The sequence below is a fragment of the Schistocerca nitens genome, chromosome 9, assembly GCF_023898315.1.
Source record: "Schistocerca nitens isolate TAMUIC-IGC-003100 chromosome 9, iqSchNite1.1, whole genome shotgun sequence".
Classification (NCBI taxonomy): domain Eukaryota; kingdom Metazoa; phylum Arthropoda; class Insecta; order Orthoptera; family Acrididae; genus Schistocerca; species Schistocerca nitens.
Window position 1 is genome coordinate 381,113,761 of NC_064622.1, and position 24,867 is coordinate 381,138,627.

At 43.3% G+C, this 24,867-nt stretch overlaps 1 protein-coding gene across 1 annotated transcript in view; it reads right to left on the reverse strand.

Annotated features, from left to right (window-relative positions):
* LOC126203642 (protein takeout-like) overlaps nt 1-21,981 on the reverse strand; it is a 60,304-nt gene extending 38,323 nt beyond the window's left edge. Inside the window, exons 1-2 of the mRNA XM_049938021.1 lie at nt 21,825-21,981; nt 8,982-9,074 (exon numbers count right to left, since the gene is read on the reverse strand). Coding sequence (XP_049793978.1) covers nt 8,982-9,074; nt 21,825-21,915 — 184 coding nt within the window. The 5' untranslated portion in view covers nt 21,916-21,981. The remainder of the gene's footprint in view (nt 1-8,981; nt 9,075-21,824) is intronic.
* Between the last annotated feature and the right edge of the window lie 2,886 nt (nt 21,982-24,867).

Sequence of the window (24,867 nt, forward strand, 5' to 3'; positions counted from 1 at the left end):
GGGGCGCCTTGTCTCAGTCCGCGCGGCTCACCCCGTCGCAGATTGGAGTCCTCCTTCGGTATGGGTGTGCGTGCTAACGTAAGTTAGTTTAAGTTAGATTAAGTAGTGTGTAAGCTTAGGGACCAGTGACTTCAGCAAAAAGTGTTCAAGTGTGTGTGAAATTTTATGGGACTTAACTGCTAAGGTAATCAATCCCTAAGCTTACACACTACTTAATCTAAATTATCCTAAGGACAAACACACACACACACACACACACACACACACACACACACACATGCTCAAAGGAGGACTCGAACCTCCGCCGGGACCAGCCGCATAGTCCATGACTGCAGCGCCTTAGACCGCGCTGACCTCAGCAGTTTGGTCCCTTAAGACCTTATCAAAAATTACCAAATTATCTAAAAATCTCTCATGTGCATTCCACAAGTACTCTGCCACCCAAGTAGCTGCTTCCTTTTTGTAGTGCACTCCTCGCCTAACAAGGGGAGTCCTACAAATCACCTCACGGTAACGCAGGTATAGAAATCTGCAGCCAAGATCGTCACAGAGTCGACGAAGCCTTTGGCTGAGACTCTCCAGTAGGATCCAAATCGAAGGAACCCGATCAACTCTGGGAACGATGCAGCAAATTGCGAGCTCTGCTTGCGCCCCGCGTTTGAGGTCAACAGCCTTCGCCATCGCCGCCAGTTGTCTGTACGAACTGAGGATTGTCTCAGAACCCACGCGACAGGTGTCTTTTGTGTAGTCGTGAGCCACAACATGGAAACGACTGCACATTGCACGCTCGATAGGTTTACATGGGATTTTCCAATTTAACAGAGCTATCGTAGCGGAAGTTTTTCCATCAGGTGCTGTAGTTTTAGGATCGTTGCAGCGTTTGTTTACTAACTTCGACACTCATTGGCTGTTTTGTTTCATTTCGAGATTCATTGGCAGTTTGTACCAGCTTTCCGTTCGCGTTGTTGATTCTGTTTGCAGGACCTCTTCGCATGCTTGAATAGTATTTTCTGAGAAAGGATCGTCATTGTACATCGAGTGGAATTGTCCTACTGGTTATTGAGAACCTCATTCCAGGCACGAAATGTATCCAGACCTGCAGCTGCCCGATATGTACTCCCTGGTGAGTTTTTACCAGCAGAACGAAACTGTCGTAAGGGCTGGCACTTGATTCCAACTGCATGATATTTCCATCCAGTTCTCGTATAAAGCCCTCTCATTTTGTTTTATGAAAATTAAAGCATCTTTGAATGCACCTTGTGTTGAACTTGTAGCGTTATCGCTGGCAAAAATATATATCATCATCTTTTTTACAATTATCACAGCTGCGTCAGGGATACATTCTATGACTCATTACATTCTGCAATGAGTGACTGACGCACAACAGCCATTCAAAGTATCTAACCTATAAAAACACCTAGAAATAACCAGTCAAAAGATTTAAAAAAATCGAAATAACATATTAAGAAAGCTGACTGGAACCCCCTGGGGTGCTCAAGCTAACACCCTACGCACCGCAGCACAATCTCTTGTTTACTCTGTGCCAGAGTACTGCGCCCGAGTCTGGTGCAAGAGCACACACACGAAGAAAATAGATGTCCAGCTTAATGCCACCATGAGGCTTGTCTCAGGAACTCTGCAATCAACTCCACTTACCTGGCTTCATGCCATTTGCAATATAGCTTCTCCCTCCCTCAGAAGGCAACAAGCAGGTACCCGAGAATGGAAGAAAATTAATGACCCCACTGTCTCTGAAAATATACCTACCCGAAAAATATTGGACCATCTACCAACTACCAGCCTAAAATCCAGGAAACCTATAGGAGAAGACGAAATCCTCATATTCCCAGAAAGGTACGACATAACAAGCGAACGGAGGCAATACTGGTCGCTGAATAATCACCATCCTCTCATCCCCGATTTTGATCCTTCGATACCGGTGGAAGGAATGCAAATGCCCAGAAGAACTTGGTGCAGACTTAATCATGTGAGGACTAACCACTGCAGGTGTAAGGCCATTCTCCACAAATAAAAACTCACTGATGATCCACGATGCGACTCTGGTGTAGAAGAACAAGCAATCTCTCACCCGATCTTCGAATGCCCTACGAGGATGATTGAAGGAGAATGGAGGGATATCATGAATGCTTACTTCTCGTGCTGTTCAGTGGGTGACCTGCTTAGATGTGTACTGGTAATAGCTGCAGTGGCTGTCTCCCTAATCTTTCGCACATTGTTGTTTGCAATCAATCATTTAATAATATATTTTTATTTCGTTTATTACATTAATTAATAGTATGTGTGAAATTTCACTCTGTAGATGCTGTACGCTAAAATAAATAAAATCTATGACTCTTGAGGTCTGAGCGGTCCATCCACCTACATCGCACACATTGAATTCCTGCAGAGCACACATAACTGTACTTCGCATAATATCTTCTCTGAAAAGTTTTTTGCACTTTTTATATATTCAGATTAACGTGAGAACTCGCTGAATATTAAAATAAAGAACTGTAACTCTTTAGTTGGACTTCATAGTGCCTTGTACGAGATGAAACATATACACTCATGTTCTGCCAACTAAACGTCATGATAATTAATATCTATCCATACAGCCTATGAAATTCTAGTACTGGAAATTCGAATGGGTGCCTCAGGTTAAATCTGAAAAATGCAAAACAAAAGAAATATGATTTCATTTGTGCTAGCTCATTTTCCCTTTAAGAAATGTACATCTCTACTGTTCTTCCTCCTCAGAAAAATGTCACCTATCAGTTTTGTTTTTACTCATGTCAGCATCAACAATAACGAGTACACGATAACGCACGACTAACAATTCAAACTGCAACAACAGGTAGCATAGCATATTATGACAGTTTACTTATATGTGTACACATAGTAGTGTTGCTCCAGCAAGCACATAGCCGAGATAAGACAAGCCCGAACGCAGTGTCTCAATCGGAATGTAAACTAGGAACGAAAGTTGCTGCTGCAAATTGCGAGGCACCTCGCTAGCGTATTGCCACACCAGCTAGAGCAGAGAGTGGAGATTGCGACAGCAGCGGAATGACCACATTATAGCGTCATTCTTACAGCACCGCAAGGTTAATTAAGACCGCGGAACGCACAAGCAAGAACGCCTCTACAACGTCCAGACGTTGCAGCAATTGCCAAACGGGTATCTGGAAGCGACAGTTGGGGCACCTCAGTGCTGTATAGAGCGCTTAGAAACCTAGAATATTCTCAATTGAAATAAAATCAGCCCTCGGTCACTATTTTTAATAAATTAACCTTGTTTAGACACTACTAGAGTGTTTTCCTCAGAATTTAAATCAAATAATGGTCTATATTCTATAACATGGTCGCAGAATTATGACTAAAAACGTATGATAAAGTACGGAATCGTCGTGAAAGACTGGCAGTACTTATATGTCATTTATAAAGTCCGTTTTGCAACCTGCACCACGCAAGTAACGAGCAGCCCTTAGTGGCTCGCCATCACAGTTTTATTTATCTTAAATATCTTTGTGACTAATGCCCTTTTGGCATATTTATTATTTCATAAATGACATATAAGTCCTGCCAGACTTTTACGACGATTCCGTACATATACTCTATCATACGATTTTAGCCATAATTCTGTGACCATGTTATAGAATGTAGACCATTCTTTGATTTAAATTCTGAGGAAGACACTCCTAGCAGTGTCGAAACCAGGTTAATTTATTAAAAATAGTGACCGAGGGCTGATTTTCTTTCAATTGTAACTATTCACGGTTTCTGAACGTGCAGCCATGTACAAGATTTTGCTAGAATGTTCTCTTATCTCCACGATTTGATAACATCGTAGGTACGAACTATCCAGAATAAATACTTGAACTTCTCAAACACTGGTTCAGCCGGTATGACAGTCTTGCAAGTTACAGTGAATCCACGATAGAGCTGTTCCGTCATGAGCTGCTTGTCGTTCGTATGATGACTTCAACTACAAGACACCTGCCAGCCAAGCTGATCCACTCATCTGCCGCGGATTTCCGTCCCTGAAGCCTTTGCTGCCACTGAAGTGAAGACTTGAGCGGCTTCCACAGTGACCCCTGGGGTCTGTCGAGGATGACCGACGGCATGCCGACCTCACAGCCTCTTATAGAGGCGCATTTGAGCCACCCTTCGCTATACTGTGAGCAGCTATTGGTGTCTTATCTTGTTGGCAGGCCATAGCATACTTCTACGCAGGTACTGACAACAGGTGCAGAACTGTTGGACGTCAACTAGGATGCAGACCGCGACGACCATCAGAGCACCTTGGTTGAAGAGTTTGCCCAGCCCTTAGTGTCCCGGCACAATGGGCAACGCCTACAGGCCCGTGGGATGGTATCCTGCGTGAGTGCTTGCCGACTTCACAGTCTCTTACCATTCAACGTAACGTCGACGTCTACTGAGTTGTATGGATCAGTAAATCTCAGACATGCTTGCCGCCCTGCCCGCAGCTAGACAACTCCAAGGACAAGCTATTTTACATTGTATAAATCCTGACAACAGATGTTTCCACACCAACAGTGTCATGCAGACGACCTCGGGCATGTCGCGCGAACCACACTCCCGCACTCCAATTTTCACATCCGGAACACGTAGCGACCACGTTCCCCAGATTTGTTTGTGCATTTGGAGTTTGCAAAGTCGAAAATTTGTTTCACAGAGCTGCCAACTCTGTCTGTAATAATGGCTTTCACCTATCTAGACATAAAATTCCAAAGAGCTTCAATGGTTATTATTAGCAGAGATACCATGCTGCTTCAAATGTATGCCACAGTTCATGAGTCACAGCAGTTAGCGAGTAGTAGCATGCCACGCTCTCAGAAACGCCTGATGAGATATTTTCAGTGGGAGCAGTGTCTGGAGGAAGCGCTGGCCAGGGCAGCGGTCGAACACCTTCTGGGTCAAGGTAGACCAGGAAGCCACAAACAGTGTGAGGTCCAGTGTTGTCTTTTTGCAAGGTGAAGTCACGGAGGACTCGAAGGTGGGATAGGACTACTGCTCTTCAGACGTCAGAAATATTGCTGTCGGCCTCCAAATTAGCGGTTATGCGGGACAAAGCTGATCCCAGTGACATCCAATACCATTATGTCAGGTGTTGGGCTATCACGATACTGTCAAAAACAATCTGATAACATTCGTTCGTCTCGGAACCTCTGCATATGGAGGCATCCATCGTGATGCTATGTGGAAAACTGATACTCATCTGAAAAGATGATGGGATCATCCGGCAGTGCAAAGTCTGGCTGCCTCTCCCCACAGCCATATGAGGGAAAGCTGCAACAGTGAGGATGGCAGTTCTTGGTGCTTCAGACGTCGGTGTACTGTCCATGTGGGTTGGTTGGTTGGTTGGTTGTTTGGGGAAGGAGACCAGACAGCGTGGTCATCGGTCCATGTGGGTACTCACTTTGCCGGTTCCTCACAAGGGACGTCATGTGGCAATATGATACCACGCTGCCAAGTGAACAATACACCTATCTGCGCAGGCAGAATTCACTTATTGCCGTGCAGATCATGAATGGCGCGGAGTATCGCCTTCCTGAACCCATCGTTGCCAGATAAGCACGACAGTCGTGGAATCGAAACCAGCACGTACAGAAACATCAGAGAACAATAAAATGCCGTTTCAGTAGGCACAAACAACGCATTTGTCGAGTTCTGACATATCAACACTGAAACGTGGTTTATTAATGAGAAATCATTTGCGTTATCATAACCTGTATACACATTGTAGACTGTGTTACTGCTGCTTACTTTGTTTGGTTGCGCCGAAATGACTAGCAGTCTAGCTTTTCTCTGGTAGTCAGCCGAAATTCATCAAACAGCTGGAGGAATTCATTAGAGTCAGATTATAACGTTTTAGCGAGATCGATGTCATCAGTGTCACGAGTTGAGGGAAAAGCAGGATACAGCTCCTACAGAAGAAATAGGTGGTTTTACTCCTCGGTATGCTGCATCGAGTTGTGCTGTTTTGCGTACACCTAGAGAGGAGGAAATCACCTCACATGACTTTGCAAGTTAATTAAAGGAAATAATATCACACAGTGTACCGTACGATAAATAACAGGTGTGACCCAATCAAACATAACAATACAGGTACGACACCGCGCACATACAGAAATTAATTAGAGACAAGGGATCACTTAATCTATAACAGAAACAAGTGGTCACTATTGGAATCACATTTACTGCAAAGTAAGGCACTGAACAAACAATTGATCATTAAATACTTGGGCACTGATTTTAACGGTGAACTATAACCTGAGCAACACACTGCTGCGTCCAATGACTGTAAGCGTGGTTAGTAAACTATGGGAAAACCACAGGGAAATATGCTCGAACCACAGAGAGATGGTTAAAGGATATATTGAAAGCAAACGAAGGAGCGAAGTATTAAAATGGAATAACTAGCTTTTGAAGGGAGTGAACTACTAAATCGGTTATCGCAATGATGTCGCATTTTACCATACTCTTTAGCTTGATGCAGAAGGCAACGGCAGTAGTGGCTGGATATTCTTGAGTTCAGGACTCTCTCTGCCCCCATTACTCGAATGGAAGCTTCATTCTCTGTGACCTCAAGGCTCACGCCATAGCTTTTCCAGGTGCCTCCGTCATTACTTTCCCATAGCCTATAGCGAAGTCTTAACCTTCCGTAAAGTGAAGCATGTGCTTTCTGGGCGCTCTGTATCTTGGCTGCTTTTCGCTAAAGGGGGAACTCGTCGGCCAGTGGTCACAGCCACTCCGAGTTCCGTCTTTTGCTAACCAGCTTGTAGGCTCCCAGTCGTGCAGTCACTTTCCCATCCTAAACAGATAAGTGAACAGAAAGCAATAACAAGATACAGTCACTGGAGGTACTGATTCTCGATTGCAGTTACTATGCAGTGTTAATGATCGACTACTTGAACGCGAGAAATAAGCATAAAAATATTCCGAAGCATGTGAGGTGACAATTTTTTGATAAAAGTGACCACCTAACAGCTGGAAGATGTTATGACTACCCTCATGCATTGTCATCTGATAGCGAGTGAGAGACAAAATTGCAGACGGTAGTAATTTCAGCCAGTGTCCTTGAGATGTCACTCGGTGTCTTTCGAAGTCACCGGCAATACTATACAGCTGGTGCTAGTGGTCGTGAGAGGTGACTGTGAATCCTTCTAATGGTTTTCCATACTTTACGTACCATAATTTTTTCACACTTTTTACTTAAAGTCAGTTTTAGAACCACCGTTGTTACCAAACCGTCGAGAGTGAACCTATGAATGAACGAATACAAAGTGATTGCGATAAATTTATGAGGAAACTCGTAGTCACTGACAAAGCCTTATAATTTTTATAAATGCGAAACGCACTATAGCAAACAATACACAACCCCAAAGTATTATCATATAAAAAGACTTTCAGACTAAATAAATAATTTAGGAGGTGTAGTACAGATTAATTCGAATAAAACATTCCATATAACAAGTATCTAATTTCTATGTGTTACAGACAAACAGCCTGTTACTGAGATAAATTTCCATTTCGCTTATTCGTTCTCCAATTGCTGAGGGCTTGTTTAACGACTATTATTTGTGGTTGGACGTTCTGAGGTTGTAATTGCGAGTTTTAGACAAATTCTATTGTGTTGTTTAAACACGCAGCTTGTATTTACAAGGGCTGAGTATACCGATGTATACACAAGAGACGATTTCCTAACCTTAAAGTGCCATATTCAGCAGTGTTTACTTGTGTTATTAGTATATTGCGTGTAAGATTGCGGCACTACCCAACAGTTATGTTGTAGAAATTAAAAAAACGCGGAGAAATTATTCAGTTGGTAAAACTCTGTCCTTCAACAAACACACACAAAATTTCTATACATACTGACGTTACACATGCAACATAGCGGCGTATAATATTCAGGGCATCCAAAACTTTCGAAAAGGAGACGCAGGTGTATTGACACCAGAAGGTTGCAAACCGCAAAATAAACACTTTAATACCGTTTATTGACGGACCCACGGTATTTAAGGCACTCCTAAATCGCGAAACCAACGCTCCTGTATAGAAACGCATTTTGAGGAACGTTTCTCCGTAAATATGTCATGTAATATGATAGAATACAATCAGTTGGCTGGTCCTGTTGGGTTACGGTGTTGTAATACGGGGCCGTATTACCTAGGCTTCCTCGAAAATGTGCTTCTATCAGTACTGGATGAGGTTCCTTTATACGAATGGGTATGTTCTTCCAACATTAAGGACCCCTGTACTTCCTTGTCATCAGATGACACATTGTCTGCACTTAACATTACAAAAAATGGCTGTGGGCACTATGGGACGTAACTTCTGAGGTCATTAGTCCCCTAGAACTACTTAAACCTAACCAACCTAAGGACATCACACACATCCATGCCCGAGGCAGGATTCGAACCTGCGACCGTAGCGGTCGCGCGGTTCCAGACTGTAGCGCCTAGAACTGATCGGCCACCCCAGCCGGCACTTACATTACAACCCGGAAGATTGATCGATAGTAATACGCACGTTTCTTGGCCATCAACGTCCGTAGACCTTAGCATTTTAAATGTTTGCCTGTGGTGGTGGTTGAAACGAACCGTACAAAGAAAAAATCAAGAGGCTAATTGACCGTTCCTATTGTGAACAGTACTGCTTCCGTAAAATAACACAAGACGAGCTACACGTGGTGTTGTGATAAGTATTCAAAAGCGCATTACGCCTGAGGTGAAATCTATGAAAATAAACTTAGAAAGTTGTCATTTACCCTTACGCAGTATCTTTTGTGAGTATTTGTTTGGGTTACATTCTAACACCTGCATCGCTGCAACTAATAAGAAATGGATATATGTTATACGAAATTTGTTGTTTACTCCTGAAACTCACTCCGCAAGAAATGTGTAAATACTATAGCATTTTCTGGAAACACCATTGAGACATATTGACGTGAAGTGTACCTTTCTTGAGCGATGGAACAGCATATTGGAGCGCTGCCCTGAGGCAGCCGTTGAAGTCTGGGTCATTCTGCTTGCACGTCTTGTACGACGATGCTGTAACAAGAGACAGGATACGGTTATTCCACTACTATTTTTTTAAGATTAGATATAAGATTCTGTAACATACGATATGCCACTGCAAAGACTTCGAATAAGTATTTCAATTAAAAAAGGCGAGGCGAGGGAAATAAAGAAACTCAAATTTTTTCACCTGGTATATGTTGGTATAAACTTTTAATATTGTACAATTAATTGCAACCTTCAGTACATAATTAGGTGCATTTATAGGACATAAAATTAGGTTTAATGTAAAAAAAATTAAAATTTTAACTAAATAGTTTTATTCTACGATAATACACTACCGGCCATTAAAATTGCAACACCACGAAGAAATGCAGATGTTAAACGGGTATTCATTGGACAAATATATTACACTAGAACTGACATGTGATTACATTTTCACGCAACTGAGAAATCAGTACCTGGAACAACCACCTCCGGCCGTAATAACGGCCTTGATACGCCTGGCCATTGTGTCAAACAGAGCTTGTATGGCGTCTACAGGTACAGCAGCCCAAGCAGCTTCAGAACGATACCACAGTTCATCAAGGGTAGTGACTAGCGTATTGTGACGAGCCAGTTGCTCGGCCACCATTGACCACACGTTTTCAGTTGGTGAGAGATCTGGAGAATGTGTTGGCCAGTGCAGCAGTCGAACATTTTCTGTATCCAGAAAGGCCCGTACAGGACCTGCAACACGCGGTCGTACATTATCCTGCTGACATGTAGTGTTCCGCAGGGATCGAATGAAGGGTAGAACCACGGGTCGTAACACATCTGAAATGTAACGTCCACTGTTCAAAGTGCCGTCAATGTCAACAAGAGGTGACAGAGACGTGTAACCACGCCGGGTGATACGCCAGTATGGCGATGACGAATACACGCTTCCAATGTGAGTTCACCGTGACCATCATGATGCTGTAAACAGAACTTGGATTCATCCGAAAAAATAACGTTTTGCATTCGTGCACCCAGGTTCGTCGTTGAGTACACCATCGCAGGCGCTCCTGTCTGTGATGCAGCGTCAAGGTTAACCACAGCCATGGTCTCCGAGCTGATAGTCCATGCTGCTGCAAGTCGTCGAACTGTTCGTGCAGGTCGTTGTTGTCTTGCAAACGTCCCCATCTGCTGACTCAGGGATCGAGACGTGCCTGCACGATCCGTTACAGCCATGTGGATAAGATGCCTGTCATCTCGACTGCTAGTGATACGAGGCCGTTGGGATCCAGCACGGCGTTCCGTATTACCCTCCTGAACCCACCGACTCCATATTTTGCTAACACTCATTGGATATCGACCAACTCGAGCAGCAATGTCACGATACGATAATCCGCAATCGCGATAGGCTACAATCCCACTTCTATCAAAGTCGGAAACGTGATGGTACGCATTTCTCCTCCTCACACGAGGCATCATCACAACGTTTCACCAGGCAACGCCGGTCAACTGCTGTTTGTATATGAGAAACCGGTTGGAAACTTTCCTCATGTCAGCACACTGTAGGTGTCGCCACCGGCGCTAACCTTGTGTGAATGCTCTGAAAAGCTAATCCTTTGCATATCACAGCATCTTCTTCCCGTCGGTTAAATTTCGCGTCTGTAGAACGTCATCTTCGTGGTGCATCAATTTTAATGGCCAGTAGTGTATTATCAAAGAATTGATTTAAAGGAGTCTGCAAGCACTATTTTAAAGAAAAAAATGGCTCTGAGCACTATGGGACTTAACATCTGAGGTCATCAGTCCCCTAGAACTTAGAACTACTTAAAACTAACTAACCTAAGGACATCACACACATCCATGCCCGAGGCAGGATTCGAACCTACGAGCGTAGCGGTCGCGTGGTTCCAGACTGAAGCGACTAGAATCGCTCGGCCACACTGGCCGGCTTTTAAAGAAAGTTTTGTAAGGTTTAATAGTGTTGTTTCAAGGAGATCGGCAAATCTGCCAGAGCGTCAAGGATATTCCAATACCACGCAAAGAAGGGCGCTACCATTTTCACAGAGTGAAAGTCGGCTAACCCGCTCAGTTGCAGCTGTGTTCAACGGTGCTTCCCGATAGCATGTTGTGTTGCTGCAACGTACTACTTACTGACAAGGGAATACGGCAAGTGCCGTAATCCATTTTCAGAGAAAATTCGCTCAGTGGTTAAGCGGTCAATATAAGCGGACGTGTGTCTGGGATTATCCGTGGATACTCGACTGTTCCTGACAAAGCAACACTCACAGATTTCGAGGAACTTTATGTGCCTTCTAGCGAATAAATAATTCAATCGAAGGTGTCACGCAGTGGCTAACGTCACTGATTCACACTTTTGCAGCCTGTGTTCGAAACACGATCATTATTTTATTCTTGTTTTTCATTTATCGACCCACTTCCGTAGAAGGTTACTACACTAATGTTTTGCAGTGTGCATTGAAATAACGTTATCGTTAACGTTTATGTCTGCTGAATAAATTAAACAAAAGCAATAAGTGAATGAGAAAATTGAAATTATTTTCGGTGAAATTTCTGTAGTGTATATTCCTGAAGAATAAACGTGATAATAAAATGTAGGAATATAAGAACTGACATAAGAATAAAACATAAAAACGTGAAAAATCAGAAATTTTTCAACCTCTGAAAATACCATACTGACATGTATAATAAGATATATGTTGCCATTTCCTATGAAGCCCAGTTGTAGTTTTATAATTAACGTAAAACCAATGTATCCTCTAACTTGAGAAGCAACAATCTTTTAGTAGTCTTCAACGGACATCAGTAGTTAAATGAAACGAAACAAAAAAAATATATTAAATGAACAGTAATCCACTTTCGAACATGGAATACTAAAAGTTAGAAATCGTGATACCGGCTGTTGTGTCACCATTTCGGCTGAGACTGGCGTGCACTAAACGTTAACTATTGTTTTCTCAAAAACGGTCGAGTAGCTACGGATAAGCCTAAACACGGGTTCGCTTACTCCTCTTCCTCTGAAAGAAATTTCTGGGAAGTCGGTTTATGGCAGCTGGCATGTTCTCCTCGTGAACTAACCTTCCGTTGACATGAAAAGGTTTCGAAAAGTATTATTCCTATAGCAAACCTAACTTTTTTTGTTTCACTCATACATGTTTCGGTGAATTTTTACCATCTTCGGTAGGTTCATTTTATTTTGTGTCGAATAACATGTATAAGTACAGGAAAATATATACAGTTTTGGAATTACGGTTTATAGGTCTAACGTATGTGGGTGAATAGCAAGAAAGCTTCATTTGTGAAGATAGATTCCTCTTGAAAACGTATTTATTTGAAGAAAATCATTCATAATTTGACAGTGTAAATTTATGCCAGGAATTTCATTACGTATACGCCCTAACAAGAGTGCAATTAAAAAAAAAAGAAGTTACATCGTTCAATGTGTGTAGGATAATTCAGCTGAGCGGCATATAACATGCTGCAATACTGTTGGAAGGGATACCTTTAATCAGGTGGTAACTGTAACAGAGGTGACTACATGCAGTTCTCGATAACGGGATTGCAAGTCAGTGATGTGGTTTAAAGTTAAAATGTTCCGACAAAGTCTTTGGTATGAGGTCATAAGATGGTTGATTGTGAGCAATCGGCAGATGACACACATTCATCAGTACAGGGCACTATTGCTACTCTTTCAAGCTGTTACCTTTCATCCAAACATCAAAGCAACTGATTTGACTCATCTGTGTACTTCGAGGGAAGACAATGGCAAAACACCACCTGTATAGTTGTGCTGTATCCTCCGATTGTTACCGCCACTCGTTTAGGGGTATGGCTTTACTTTTGTGTTCTACATCTTAAAGCAAAAAACTATGTTTCACCGTTCAGTGTACAAACACCTGTGGAAAATCTTTATAGCTATTCATCAGTGTGCCCTTTTTTTTTAAATCTGAAAAATGTGTGTATGTATTTGTGTACGGATGTGTGTGTTTGTATGTGTGTGTGTGTGTGTGTGTGTGTGTGTGTGTGTGTGTGTGTGTGTGAGTGAGTGCTGTGTGCGTGTCTTTCTGTGTCTGTCATAGGTGATAGTACGAGGAATGGGGGACAAAGATGTTTGGTACTTCACTGTAATATGTAGTACCCCTCTTCTACACAGGAACCAACAAATGTATTTAGACGCCGGTCGAAGTGGCCGTGCGGTTAAAGGTGCTGCAGTCTGGAACCGCAAGACCGCTACGGTCGCAGGTTCGAATCCTGCCTCGGGCATGGATGTTTGTGATGTCCTTAGGTTAGTTAGGTTTAACTAGTTCTAAGTTCTAGGGGACTAATGACCTCAGCAGTTGAGTCCCATAGTGCTCAGAGCCATTTTTTTTGTATTTAGACAAAAGGAGTACGGAGGTGTTAACAATTTTCCAGTCATTGAAAATTATATATTAGTGCACCATGAGCATGACACGGGATTCTTGGGACTACTTGCGATGTAGTAACGAAAACATTCTTGCACGCTCCGCTGACATACTTTCATAACGCGATACATTACCTGGAATGTCAGGTGGCAGCACTCAGCCTCGCGGTGGAGAGCACTGAAAATGATTTGCCTCATCAATGTATGTGCGCCATAACAAAAATGTCCGTTTCCATTTGAAGAGAATCTGCTTAAAAGTCACCGCATAATATAAATCTGACTGCTGGTGCACAAGGTGTGGACTCTTTTCAAAAAGACACCAAAGAGACACCAAGGATAACTGTACAAAAGTGTGAACATCCTGGCATATTAATAAGAAAGATATATCACGCGTAAGCAGTTAAATAGCTACGAGGGCGGTTCAGAAAGTAACCTCCGATTGGTCACAGTGCGGGTTGTAGGGGGAGTAGCGACGCCATCTGTGCGTTCACGCACTCAACAGGTCAGTCGGCATCAAGCCGTGGTCGAGTGAACGTCGTACCTGCGCTAGTTTAGTTTTTGTGGCAGTTTGAAATGTGTGCTGCAATAGAAAACCCTGCCAAATGTGAAGTGCGTGCTGTCATAAGGTTTTTTACAGCCAAAGGATATTCTGCAGCAGCTATTCATCGTGAGCTTTGTGCCGTGTACAGACCAAGAGCTATGAGTGAAGGAGTTGTCCGTGAATGGGTACGTTTATTTAAAAGTGGACGAGAAAACGTTCATGATGAAGAGAGGAATGGTAGACCATCATTGGTGACTGACGAACTCGTTCAGACAGTTGATGCAAAAGTTCGTGAAAATCGACGTTTCTCAATGTCGGAGTTGTCTACTGGTTTTCCACAGATTTCTAAGACTCTCTTGTACGAGATAGTGACAACAAGATTGGGTTACCGTAAGTTCTGTGCACGATGGGTGCCCAAAATTCTTACCGACCACCACAAAACTCAAAGAATGGCCTCCGCATTAGACTTTCTGTCACGTTATGAGGACGAAGGAGAACCATTATTAAACAGAATCGTGACCGGTGACGAAACCTGGATTAAGTACGTGAACCCTGAGACAAAAGAACAATCAAAGATGTGGGCACATTCAAATTCGCCTACCAAACCAAGAAAAGCCTCGCAAGATTTTTCTGCCAGAGAACTGATGGCAACGGTGTTTTGGGATACCAAAGGGGTGTTGTTGGTTGAATTCATGGAACGTGGTACGACCATTAATCAAGACGTGTACTGTGAAACAATAAAAAAGTTACGACGGGCTATACAGAACAAACGCTGACTTCCGGTATCGTTTCTTTGCACGATAACGCCCGTCCTCACTCTGCTCGCAGAACAACGGCCCTTCTTGAGTCCTTCAAGTTGGACGTTATCAACCATCCACCTTACAGCCCAGACCTGGCACCACGTGATTATCACCTCTTCATGCATTTGAAGAAATGGCTCGGGTCACAGCGGTTTGATGACGACGAAGAGCTCAAAGATGCGGTCACAGGCTGGCTCCAGGCACAAGCGGGTGATTTTTATGCAGAAGGAATTTCAAAGCTTGTGAAGAGATACGATAAGTGCCTCAATCGCTATGGAGACTATGTAGAAAAATAGTGCAAAGATCTAGTTGTAAGATGTATATATTAAAATATTTTTATTTAACTTGGTGTATTTTTTTAAATCAACCGGAGGTTACTTTCTGAACGGCCCTCGTATTTTGTCTCAAAATGTCCTTCAGCTTGTTTTGCGCTCTTGAACTGAAAAGCTCTGGTATCCATTCTATAATGAGAAGTTCAGTGATCCGACAGAGATGTGAGAACATGAAACCTGATTTGTAACAGCCCGAGAAGAATAACAGAAAGTCATTTAAAGGTGAGTAATTAAACGTCAAACCTGGAAATGTTAAATCAAACAGTATAGAGAAATTTGATTTTAATGCGAGAATATGCTTTGTGTAAGATAATACTATTGCTACAGCCACGCATGATTACTGTGGTCGGCCCTCGCCTCTTACCGGAAACTAACCTGACCACTGGCGTTCTCGACCTTGAAGGAAGAAACTTGCTCCGTCGGAAGCGTTCCACTATACGGTTCCCTGGATGGCCACAACACTTGCATCCCAAGAACTGTGCTGAAGCGGTCACTGTCACAAGCCACGTTATCGGACGCTCAACAGCAGAAAGGAAAAGTAAAACTACACACAAACTGAATGCTCATTGTATCACATGTATAGAGAACTCCAGAACTCTTCTCGTCACCGTTATGTAACAAATTACACTCACAACGAATCGTATCTGGTCTACACAGAGAAAGATCTTGAAATTCTGTTCCCATTGTAGCAGAATAGTAGGTACTAATATTTAAGTACTGAACTACAGCATCGTGAGAATGTCGGCTTGTGGTAAGTGTTTCCAGTGGTACCGTCTTCGGTAGACTTGGTCTCAGTTCTCGCTTGACGGCGAGAGATCATCATCGTCAGGAAATGACACAGGTGAGCAGCAGTCTACAAGTGTTTACTGATTGAATTATATTGTACCAGAAGGTATCATCACTGAAAGAGTGTAGGAGGAGACAGGGTGATGCGGACAAAATGGCGGCGTGTTCTAAACATCGAAAAATGTAAACAAATGCTGATTAGCAGAAGAAATAGTCCTATAATGTTCTAATACAGTGTTAATGATGTGCAGCTTGACATAGTGACATCAGTTAACAATCTGGATGTAAGACTGCAAAGCGGCATGGAATGGAAGGAGACAGGGGAAGACGAATGATCCACTTCATTTTATTGAGGCACATATACAGGGTGAAATGTATTTACACCGACAAACTCTGGGAGGTTGTAGGGGACATCAAAACAAATATTTTTCCCTAATGTCATTTTTTCCTATTAGGAGTATTTAAACCGGTAGAGGAAGATTTCTCTGGCGGCAAATTAATTAAACCAACAAACACTTTTTCATTTTTTTATGACCAAGAGACAACAACTAAGTAGCAGATACGGCCCAGTTAAACAGTCTACAACACCATCGACCCACACATTAACGAAGAACCGCACTTGATGAGCGCTAGTAACTGTGGCATGTGGGTTTCCTCACTCCAAACACGCGAATTGTGCATTTTGAAGACTCCATCACGCCCGAACGTTGCTACATCGGTAAACAACACAGAGGATAGAAATGTAGGATGCATTTCACACTGTTCCAGGTACCACTGCGAAAACTGTGCTCTGGGGGGGATAATCAACTGGTTCCAGATTGTGGACACGCTGTAAGTGAAATGGACGTAACAATTGGTCTCGAAGAACTGTTCTTACATTCGTTTGATTCGTCCTCCATGTGACGTGCAGTTGCACGAGTTCTGATTTAAGGATCCCGCTGAACATGCTGCAAGACAGCTTCCTCAAATTGCAGCGTTCTTACCGTGCGACGGCATCCCTGTCCAGGTAATCTGCTAAACGACCTGGTCTCACGCAGACGTTGGTACACAGCATCAAAGTCCGTATGATGCAGTATACAGCGATTAGGATACTGTTGTTGATAAACACGCTGTAAGGCTATGTAGTACGCACCAACCATATCAGGTGTACTCACTCCAGGTGTATCGCTCCATTAGTAGGCAGAGACAATGCACTACTACACTGGTGGACAGCAGTTGCCTGCAACTGAAGGGCGTAATACGCCCTCTAACTACTGAAGATTGTAATACGGCCTCTATCAACTGAAGAGCGTAATATGGCCGCCAACGGTTTAAATAATCCTCGGACGAGTTTTTAGGATATCCTTCTTCTTCTTAATCTCCTTCTTCTTAGTGCCATTCCAGTCGAACGGTATTCCGTTTTTTTGGTGAATGCACGCCATTTCCTTCGGTCTAATTCATAGTATGTGTTTAGGCTTCTTGACAGTAGATCTGCTTTTAAAGTGCTTAGCCAACGTAATATAGGTCTCCCACTTTGTCTCTGGCTTTTGACAGTGAGATGATAGGCTGAACTGACGATTGAAGTAGCTGGCGTCAGTACGATATGTCCACACAAGCGAAGTCTCCATTCTAGCATGTTTAACTCATTGCAACCACTTCAGCTAGTTTTTGTAGCGTTGCATCGTCGACGTGGTCTAGCGATTCCCATCGGGTCGGGTTAAAGGAAGACGTGAAAGCAATTCAGAGACCCACTGCTATATTTGTTATTGGTAAGTTCGAACAATACACGAGTATTAAGGACTTACTTGGAAAACTCAAAGTCCCTGAAGGGAAGAAGACGTTCGTTTTGTGAAACCAGATCTGTTGGGCTGCATATGTCTACATCCACATTTAATCTACGAACCGAAATGCACCAGTGATAAAAATAAAATACAACGTTGCGTGTTACAAAAAAAAAAAAAAATGAAAGGAAAAAAAGAAAAAAAAGAAAGACAACAAACGTGAAATTTCAAGGGCGGAAAGACGTCTTCTCCACAAATTGGGAGATTCTCGTACTCTTTGGAGTGCAATAAAGAGCAGTATACAATCGTAGAGTTATGAATTCTGCAGTCTGTTTGGTGTGGCTACTCAGTAACGTGTCACACTGAGTTGAGAAAAAGTGCCCCTGGTTCAGTCCAAGAGATTTAAAAGAGAGTCTTACTGGCAAAGTTTAGGGTAATTTGGGAGACTTCCCACCTTCAGTCGTATACTGGCACCGGGTTGTGCTTTACACAGCTTTCAAATTTGCTGTTTCTCTCCAATCCTTTTGAATCTATACTCAGAAAATATTTGCTCACTGCCCTCTATGTGTTAAGCGGGTAAATGTTGGAGGAGGAAGAGCATGGTGTTTCAGGTTTGCACACGACATGATCACCTTACCGATAGGTGAAAAAACATTAAAGAATAGCGGATAAAATTGAAGTTAAAGAAAAAATTTGTGAAGTGAAAATCAATGCAAAGGAAACCAAAGTTATGGCACTAAGAGGAAATAAATAGGTAAAGATAACGCTGAATGGAGAAGCATTAGAACATGTGCAGAGCTTTAAATCCCTCAGCAGCAGGAGAAAAATAGACTGGAAATGCAGCACAGAAATGTAAACCGGAATAGTGATTGCGAAAAAGGCATTTTGAAAGAAAATGAGAAATTTCTGCAGCAGTGTGGTCGCTGATTTGAGGAAAATACTAGTTAAAGAGATTTGTACGGAGTATCTTCGTGTATGGGGCTGAAACGTGGACCCTGAGGAAGAAATAAAGAGCAAGACTGAAGTCTTGGACATGTAGGAGGATGGAAAGAATAAGTTGGATAGATAGAGTACTGGATGTAATAAGAAGAAGGAAATAAAACTGTATTTAACGTACATTAAGAAAGTTTCAGTACAAGTACGGGTAGGACTCCCGCACAGATGGTTCTGTTCAAAATTAATTATGTATGTAGATAGTTTATCCATCCCATGACTGGAGAATTTCGACGATTTTCGCCAGTTATCGATATCAATACTGGAGACATATCAAAATTACATATATGGCCATCTCGATTGACTGTACTGACGTAAGGATTTAAAGATTTTACACCGCCGAGAAGCCATAGACAGTAGTACGTGGATCGAATTTCCACTCGTCCCTGAGAATAAGGGGTCTTAATAGACGGACGGACATACAGAAGCATAGCAAATGACAATATTACAACTTTCTTCTTTAATTGTATTGTGAAATCGTTCTTCTTGCCAAGTTTCATGATTACAGGCCAGTGGGAAGTACCCTTTAGGTTTTGAAAAATGACATTGCGCGGATCAAAATATGTGGCATAAATAACCATATCTTTTCATTGCATTAATTTATAAACGTAAAAGTCTTACAACGCAAAGGTGCCGTAGACTTCAGTGCGTTAAACAGCCTTTCCTGAAAAACAGAGCCTCAGCAGATAAAAAGTGATCAATACCGACTGAGGTCCGGAAACGTAAAAAGAATGGGACTTGCACAAAGAGTCTTAGAAGAATATTTGGAAAGAGAGAGGAACCGAGTGTGGGAGAGATATTACATCCCGGGCGATGAAGCATATACAGTGAGGTGACAGAAGTCGTGGGATAGCGTTGTACAGATGGCGGTAGTATCGAAAACACAAGGCATAAACTGGCAGTGCATTGGCGGAGCTACCTCAGGTGATCGTATGAAAAGGTTTTAGAAGTCCTTACTGCCGGACGACGGGAATTAAGAGTCTTTGAACGCGAAACTTACTTGGAGCAACTCGCATGATACATTCCATTTCGGAAATCTTAGGGAAATCAGTATTCCGAGATCCAAAGTGTCAAGAAAGGGCCAAAAATACCAAATTTCAGGCATTACCTTTCAGCACGTATAATTCAACTGTAAGTAGGATGTTTATGTTTTCTTATTGGCAACGTTACGTAGCGTTCTGTATGAAAATCACTGGCTGTGCTGTGTGCAGTCTGTGGCTGGTTTGCATTGTTGTCTGCCATTGTAGTGTTGGGCAGCTGGATGTGACAGCGCGTAGCGTTGCGCAGTTGGAGGTGAGCCGCCAGCAGTGGTGGATGTGGGGAGAGAGATGGCGGAGTTTTGAAATTTGTAATACTGGATATCATGAAGTGCTATATATATATTATGACTATTAAGGTAAATACATTGTTTGTTCTCTATCAAAATCTTTCATTTGCTAACTATGCCTATCAGTAGTTAGTGCCTTCAGTAGTTTGAATCTTTTATTTAGCTGGCAGTAGTGGCGCTCGCTGTATTGCAGTAGTTCGAGTAACGAAGATTTTTGGTGAGGTAAGTGATTTGTGAAAGGTATAGGTTAATGTTAGTCAGGGCCATTCTTCTGTAGGGATTTTTGAAAGTGAGATTGCGTTACGCTAAAAATATTGTGTGTCAGCTTAAGCATAGTCTTGTATAATTGTTTAAAGGGGACGTTTTATATGGCGACCCTGCCAGGATCCATATAAAACGTCCCCTTTGAACAATTATACAAGACTATGCTTAAACTGATACACAATATTTTTAGCGCAACGCAATCTGACTTTCAAAAATCCCTACAGAAGAATGGCCCTGACTAACATTAACCTATACCTTTCACAAATCACTTACCTCACCAAAAATCTTCGTTACTCGAACTACTGCAATACAGCGAGCGCCACTACTGCCAGCTAAATAAAAGATTCAAACTACTGATAGGCATAGTTAGCAAATGAAAGATTTTGATAGAGAACAAACAATGTATTTACGTTAATAGTCATAATATATATACATAGCACTTCATGATATCCGGTATTACAAATTTCAAAACTCCGCCATCTCTCTCCCCACATCCACCACTGCTGGCGGCTCACCTCCAACTGCGCAACGCTATGCGCTGTTCACATCCAGCTGCCCAACACTACAATGGCAGACAACAATGCAAACTAGCCACAGACTGCACACAACACAGCCAGTGATTTTCATACAGAACGCTACGTAACGTTGCCAATACGTAAACATAAACAGCCTACTTACACAATGGATGATGGCCTTCACTTAACGATGGAGGCGAACGATTTTAGCTTAGAGGTGCCAGTTTTAAAAGACAAGCGAGACTTCGTGAGTTAACCGTAGAAATCAATGTGGGACGTACGACAGTCTAGAAAGTGTAGTGAAATTTGGCGTTAATGGGATGTGGCAGCAGACGAATGGGATGAATGCCTTTGCTAAAAGCGCTATATCGTCTACAGCGCGTCCCCTGGGACGTGATCGTATCGGTTGGACCCTAGACGACAGTAAAATTGTGACCTGGTCAAATGAGTTCAGATTTTAGCTGTTAGGAGATGATGGTAGGGTTCAATAGGTCGTAGAATGGCAGTGGTTCCCTAATGGTGTGGGCTGCAATTACGTGGAATGGGCGGGGTCCACTAAAACTGAATCGATTATTGACTTCAAATGGTTATGTGCGGCTACCTGAGACCTTTTGCAGCCAATAATGGCCTTTATATTCCCAAAGAACTATGAAATTTTTTTAGGATGGCAAAGCGCCGTGTCACCGGGCCACAGTTGTTTGAGACAGGCCGGAAGAACATTCTGGACTGTTCTAGCGAATAATTTGGCCATCCATCGAACATGTAATTGAGAGGTCAGTTCGTGCAAAAAATTCTACACCGGCAGCCGTCTTTATGGGCGCCTATAGAGACAGCATTGTTCAGTATTTCTGCAGGGGCATAAAACGACTTTTGGAGTCCATGTCACTCCAAGTTGCTGCGCTATGCTAGAAAAAAGGAGATCTGACACGATATTAGGAGGCATCCCATTACTTTCGTAACCCCAGTGTACAGGAACATTAAGAAGGGAGTAATGGATCGTAGGAAATGGAGACGCAAAAGTCCTGCTGATATAACACTGTTGAACTGGAGGCTAGTTTAGATAACTCACGCAGTTTTCCAGGGGCTGCCGAGGCGTGCGCGGCGAACACAAGCAGCAGCAGCAGAGCCGACGCGGCGGCGGATGTGTTGTCGAGGGTCATGTCGGCGTGGTGAGCGGCTGCCGTCTGTGCGCCGCAGGTCTGCAGAGCGTGTTATAAGAGGGACGCCGGAGTAGGGCCAGGCCAGCGGGAGCGGTCAAGGCGAGCCTCTCCACGGTGACTTCACACCTGCTGCGGGCCGGTTTGCGAGGCGCTCAGCCCGCTCACTGCGTACCACATCAGGCTGCAGCACAACTCCGTACTGTATTACTGTTTACAGTGGCCGAAGCACTGTACTATACAGGGTGTTAAAAAAAGGTACGGCCAAACTTTCAGGAAACATTCCTCACACACAAATAAAGAAAAGATGTTATGCGGACATGTGTCCGGAAACGCTTAATTTCCATGTTAGAGCTCATTTTAGTTTCGTCAGTATGTACTGTACGTCCTCGATTCACCGCCATTTGGCCCAATTGAAGGAAGGTAATGCTGACTTCGGTGCTTGTGTTGACATGCGACTCATTGCTCTACAGTACTAGCATCAAGCACATCAGTACGTAGCATCAACAGGTTAGTGTTCATCACGAACGTGGTTTTGCAGTCAGTGCAATGTTTACAAATGCGGAGTTGGCAGATGCCCATTTGATGTATGGATTAGCACGGGGCAATAGCCGTGGCGCGGTACGTTTGTTCAAATGGCTCAAATGGCTCTGAGCACTATGGGACTTAACATCTATGGTCATCAGTCCCCTAGAACTTAGAACTACTTAAACCTAACTAACCTAAGGACAGCACACAACACCCAGCCATCACGAGGCAGAGAAAATCCCTGACCCCGCCGGGAATCGAACCCGGGAACCCGGGCGTGCGAAGCGAGAACGCTACCGCACGACCACGAGATGCGGGCTGTACGTTTGTATTGAGACAGATTTCCAGGTGTCCCGGCAGGAAGACGTTCGAAGCAATTGATCGGCATCTTAGGGAGCACGGAACATTCCAGCCTATTACTCGCGACGGGGGAAGACCTAGAACGACGGGGACACCTGCAATGGACGAGGCAATTCTTCGTGCAGTTGACGATAGCCCTAAGGTCAACGTCAGAGAAGTTGCTGCTGTACAAGGTAACGCTGACCACGTCACTGTATGGAGAGTGCTACGGGAGAACCAGTTGTTTCCGTACCATGTACAGCGTGTGCAGGCACTATCAGCAGCTGACTGGCCTCCACGGATAACTTCTGCGAATGGTTCGTCCAACAATGTATCAATGCTCTTTTCAGTGCAAATGTTCTCTTTACGGATGAGGCTTCATTCCAACGTGATCAAATTGTAAATTTTTACAATCAACATGTGTGGGTTGACGAGAATCCGCACGCAATTGTGCAATCACGTCATCAACACAGATTTTCTGTGAACGTTTAGGCAGGCTTTGTTGGTGATGTGTTGATTGGGCCCCATGTTCTTCCATCTACGCTCAATGGAGCACGTTATCATGATTTCATACGGAATACTCTACCTGTGCTGCTAGAACATGTGCCTTTACAAGTACGACACAACATGTGGTTAATGCACGATGGAGCTCCTGCACATTTCAGTCGAAGTGTTCCTACGACTGTCAACAACAGATTCGGTGACCGATGAATTGATAGAGGCGGACCAATTCCATGGCCTCCATGCTCTCCTGACCTCAACCCTCTTGACTTTCATTTATGGCGGCATTTGAAAGCTCTAGTCTACGCAACCCCGGTACCAAATGTAGAGACTCTTCGTGCTCGTATTGTGGACGGCTGTGATATAATACGCCATTTTCCAGGACTGCATCAGCGCATCAGGGATTCCGTGCGACGGAAGGTGGATGCAAGTATCCTCGCTAACGGAGGACATTTTGAACATTGCCTGTCACAAAGTGAAGTCACGCTGGTACGTTCTGTTGCTGTGTGTTTCCATTCCCTGATTAATGTGATTTGAAGAGAAGTAATAAAATGAGCTCGAACATGGAAAGTAAGCGTTTCCGGACACATGTCCACATAACATATTTTCTTTGTTTGTGTGTAAGGAATGTTTCCTGAAAGTTTGGCCGTACCTTTTTGTAACACCCTAAATAGGCAAAACTGAGAGACAATTCCAAAACGAGTACTACGATCACCTACATATCTGTCAGACAAACAGCTGTGCTAAACCAGCAGCAGGATACTGTTAACACATTCCTGGATATCACGGTCAAAGTTTAAAAAATAAAATGAAGATAAATTAAATTAAAAAGAAAGTGGAAATTGACACTAAATCGACTTGAAATAGAAAATTTTATTTATGGTACAACACATGCTAACGGATTATTAATTGATAAGCTAGAAGGTAAACGCCATACGTGGGCCAATCGAGGCTGACGGATCGACGTGCATCCTGGATGTGGTATGGAGGGCATGGGGTCAGCACGAACCTCTCTTGCTCGCGGCCGTGTTTCTTCACATTGGAACCGTTACTGGTCGGAAAACTAGCTCTTCAGTTGGCCTCACAGTGCTGAGTGCACATCGTTCCAGTCCAGCAACCAAACAAAAATCCCTAGTAGTACCGGAAATTGAACCCACGTCACACACATTGCAGTCGGGCGAGGTTACCACACATTATTTTTCGATTGGTACGTTAAGAATACCTAGTAAAAGAAAACAAAGGAAGGAAGACTGATCCCCAGGGCCACTGCAACTTGCCTCCCTACCAAACAAAAATAATCTCACCCCTTTTCAGGCGTTACAGTGTTAACTACAACTAAATCTAGCCGCCACCTAAGGAAAGTAAGATAACTAAAATGGGGCACTCGTTCGATGACCAATCCTTAAGTGCGATAGGAATGAGTCATACGACATCCCTATAACCATGAAACAAGGATTGTTTTTTGTGTTCGTATTATATCCAGTCGTTGGCTTGTACACGTTGGGGCACATTACGGTGGAAGGTGATCAAGGATGTGTAATGAAATGGGGACATGGGCACACCCTTCTGTGAGCCGGCCGGGGTGAC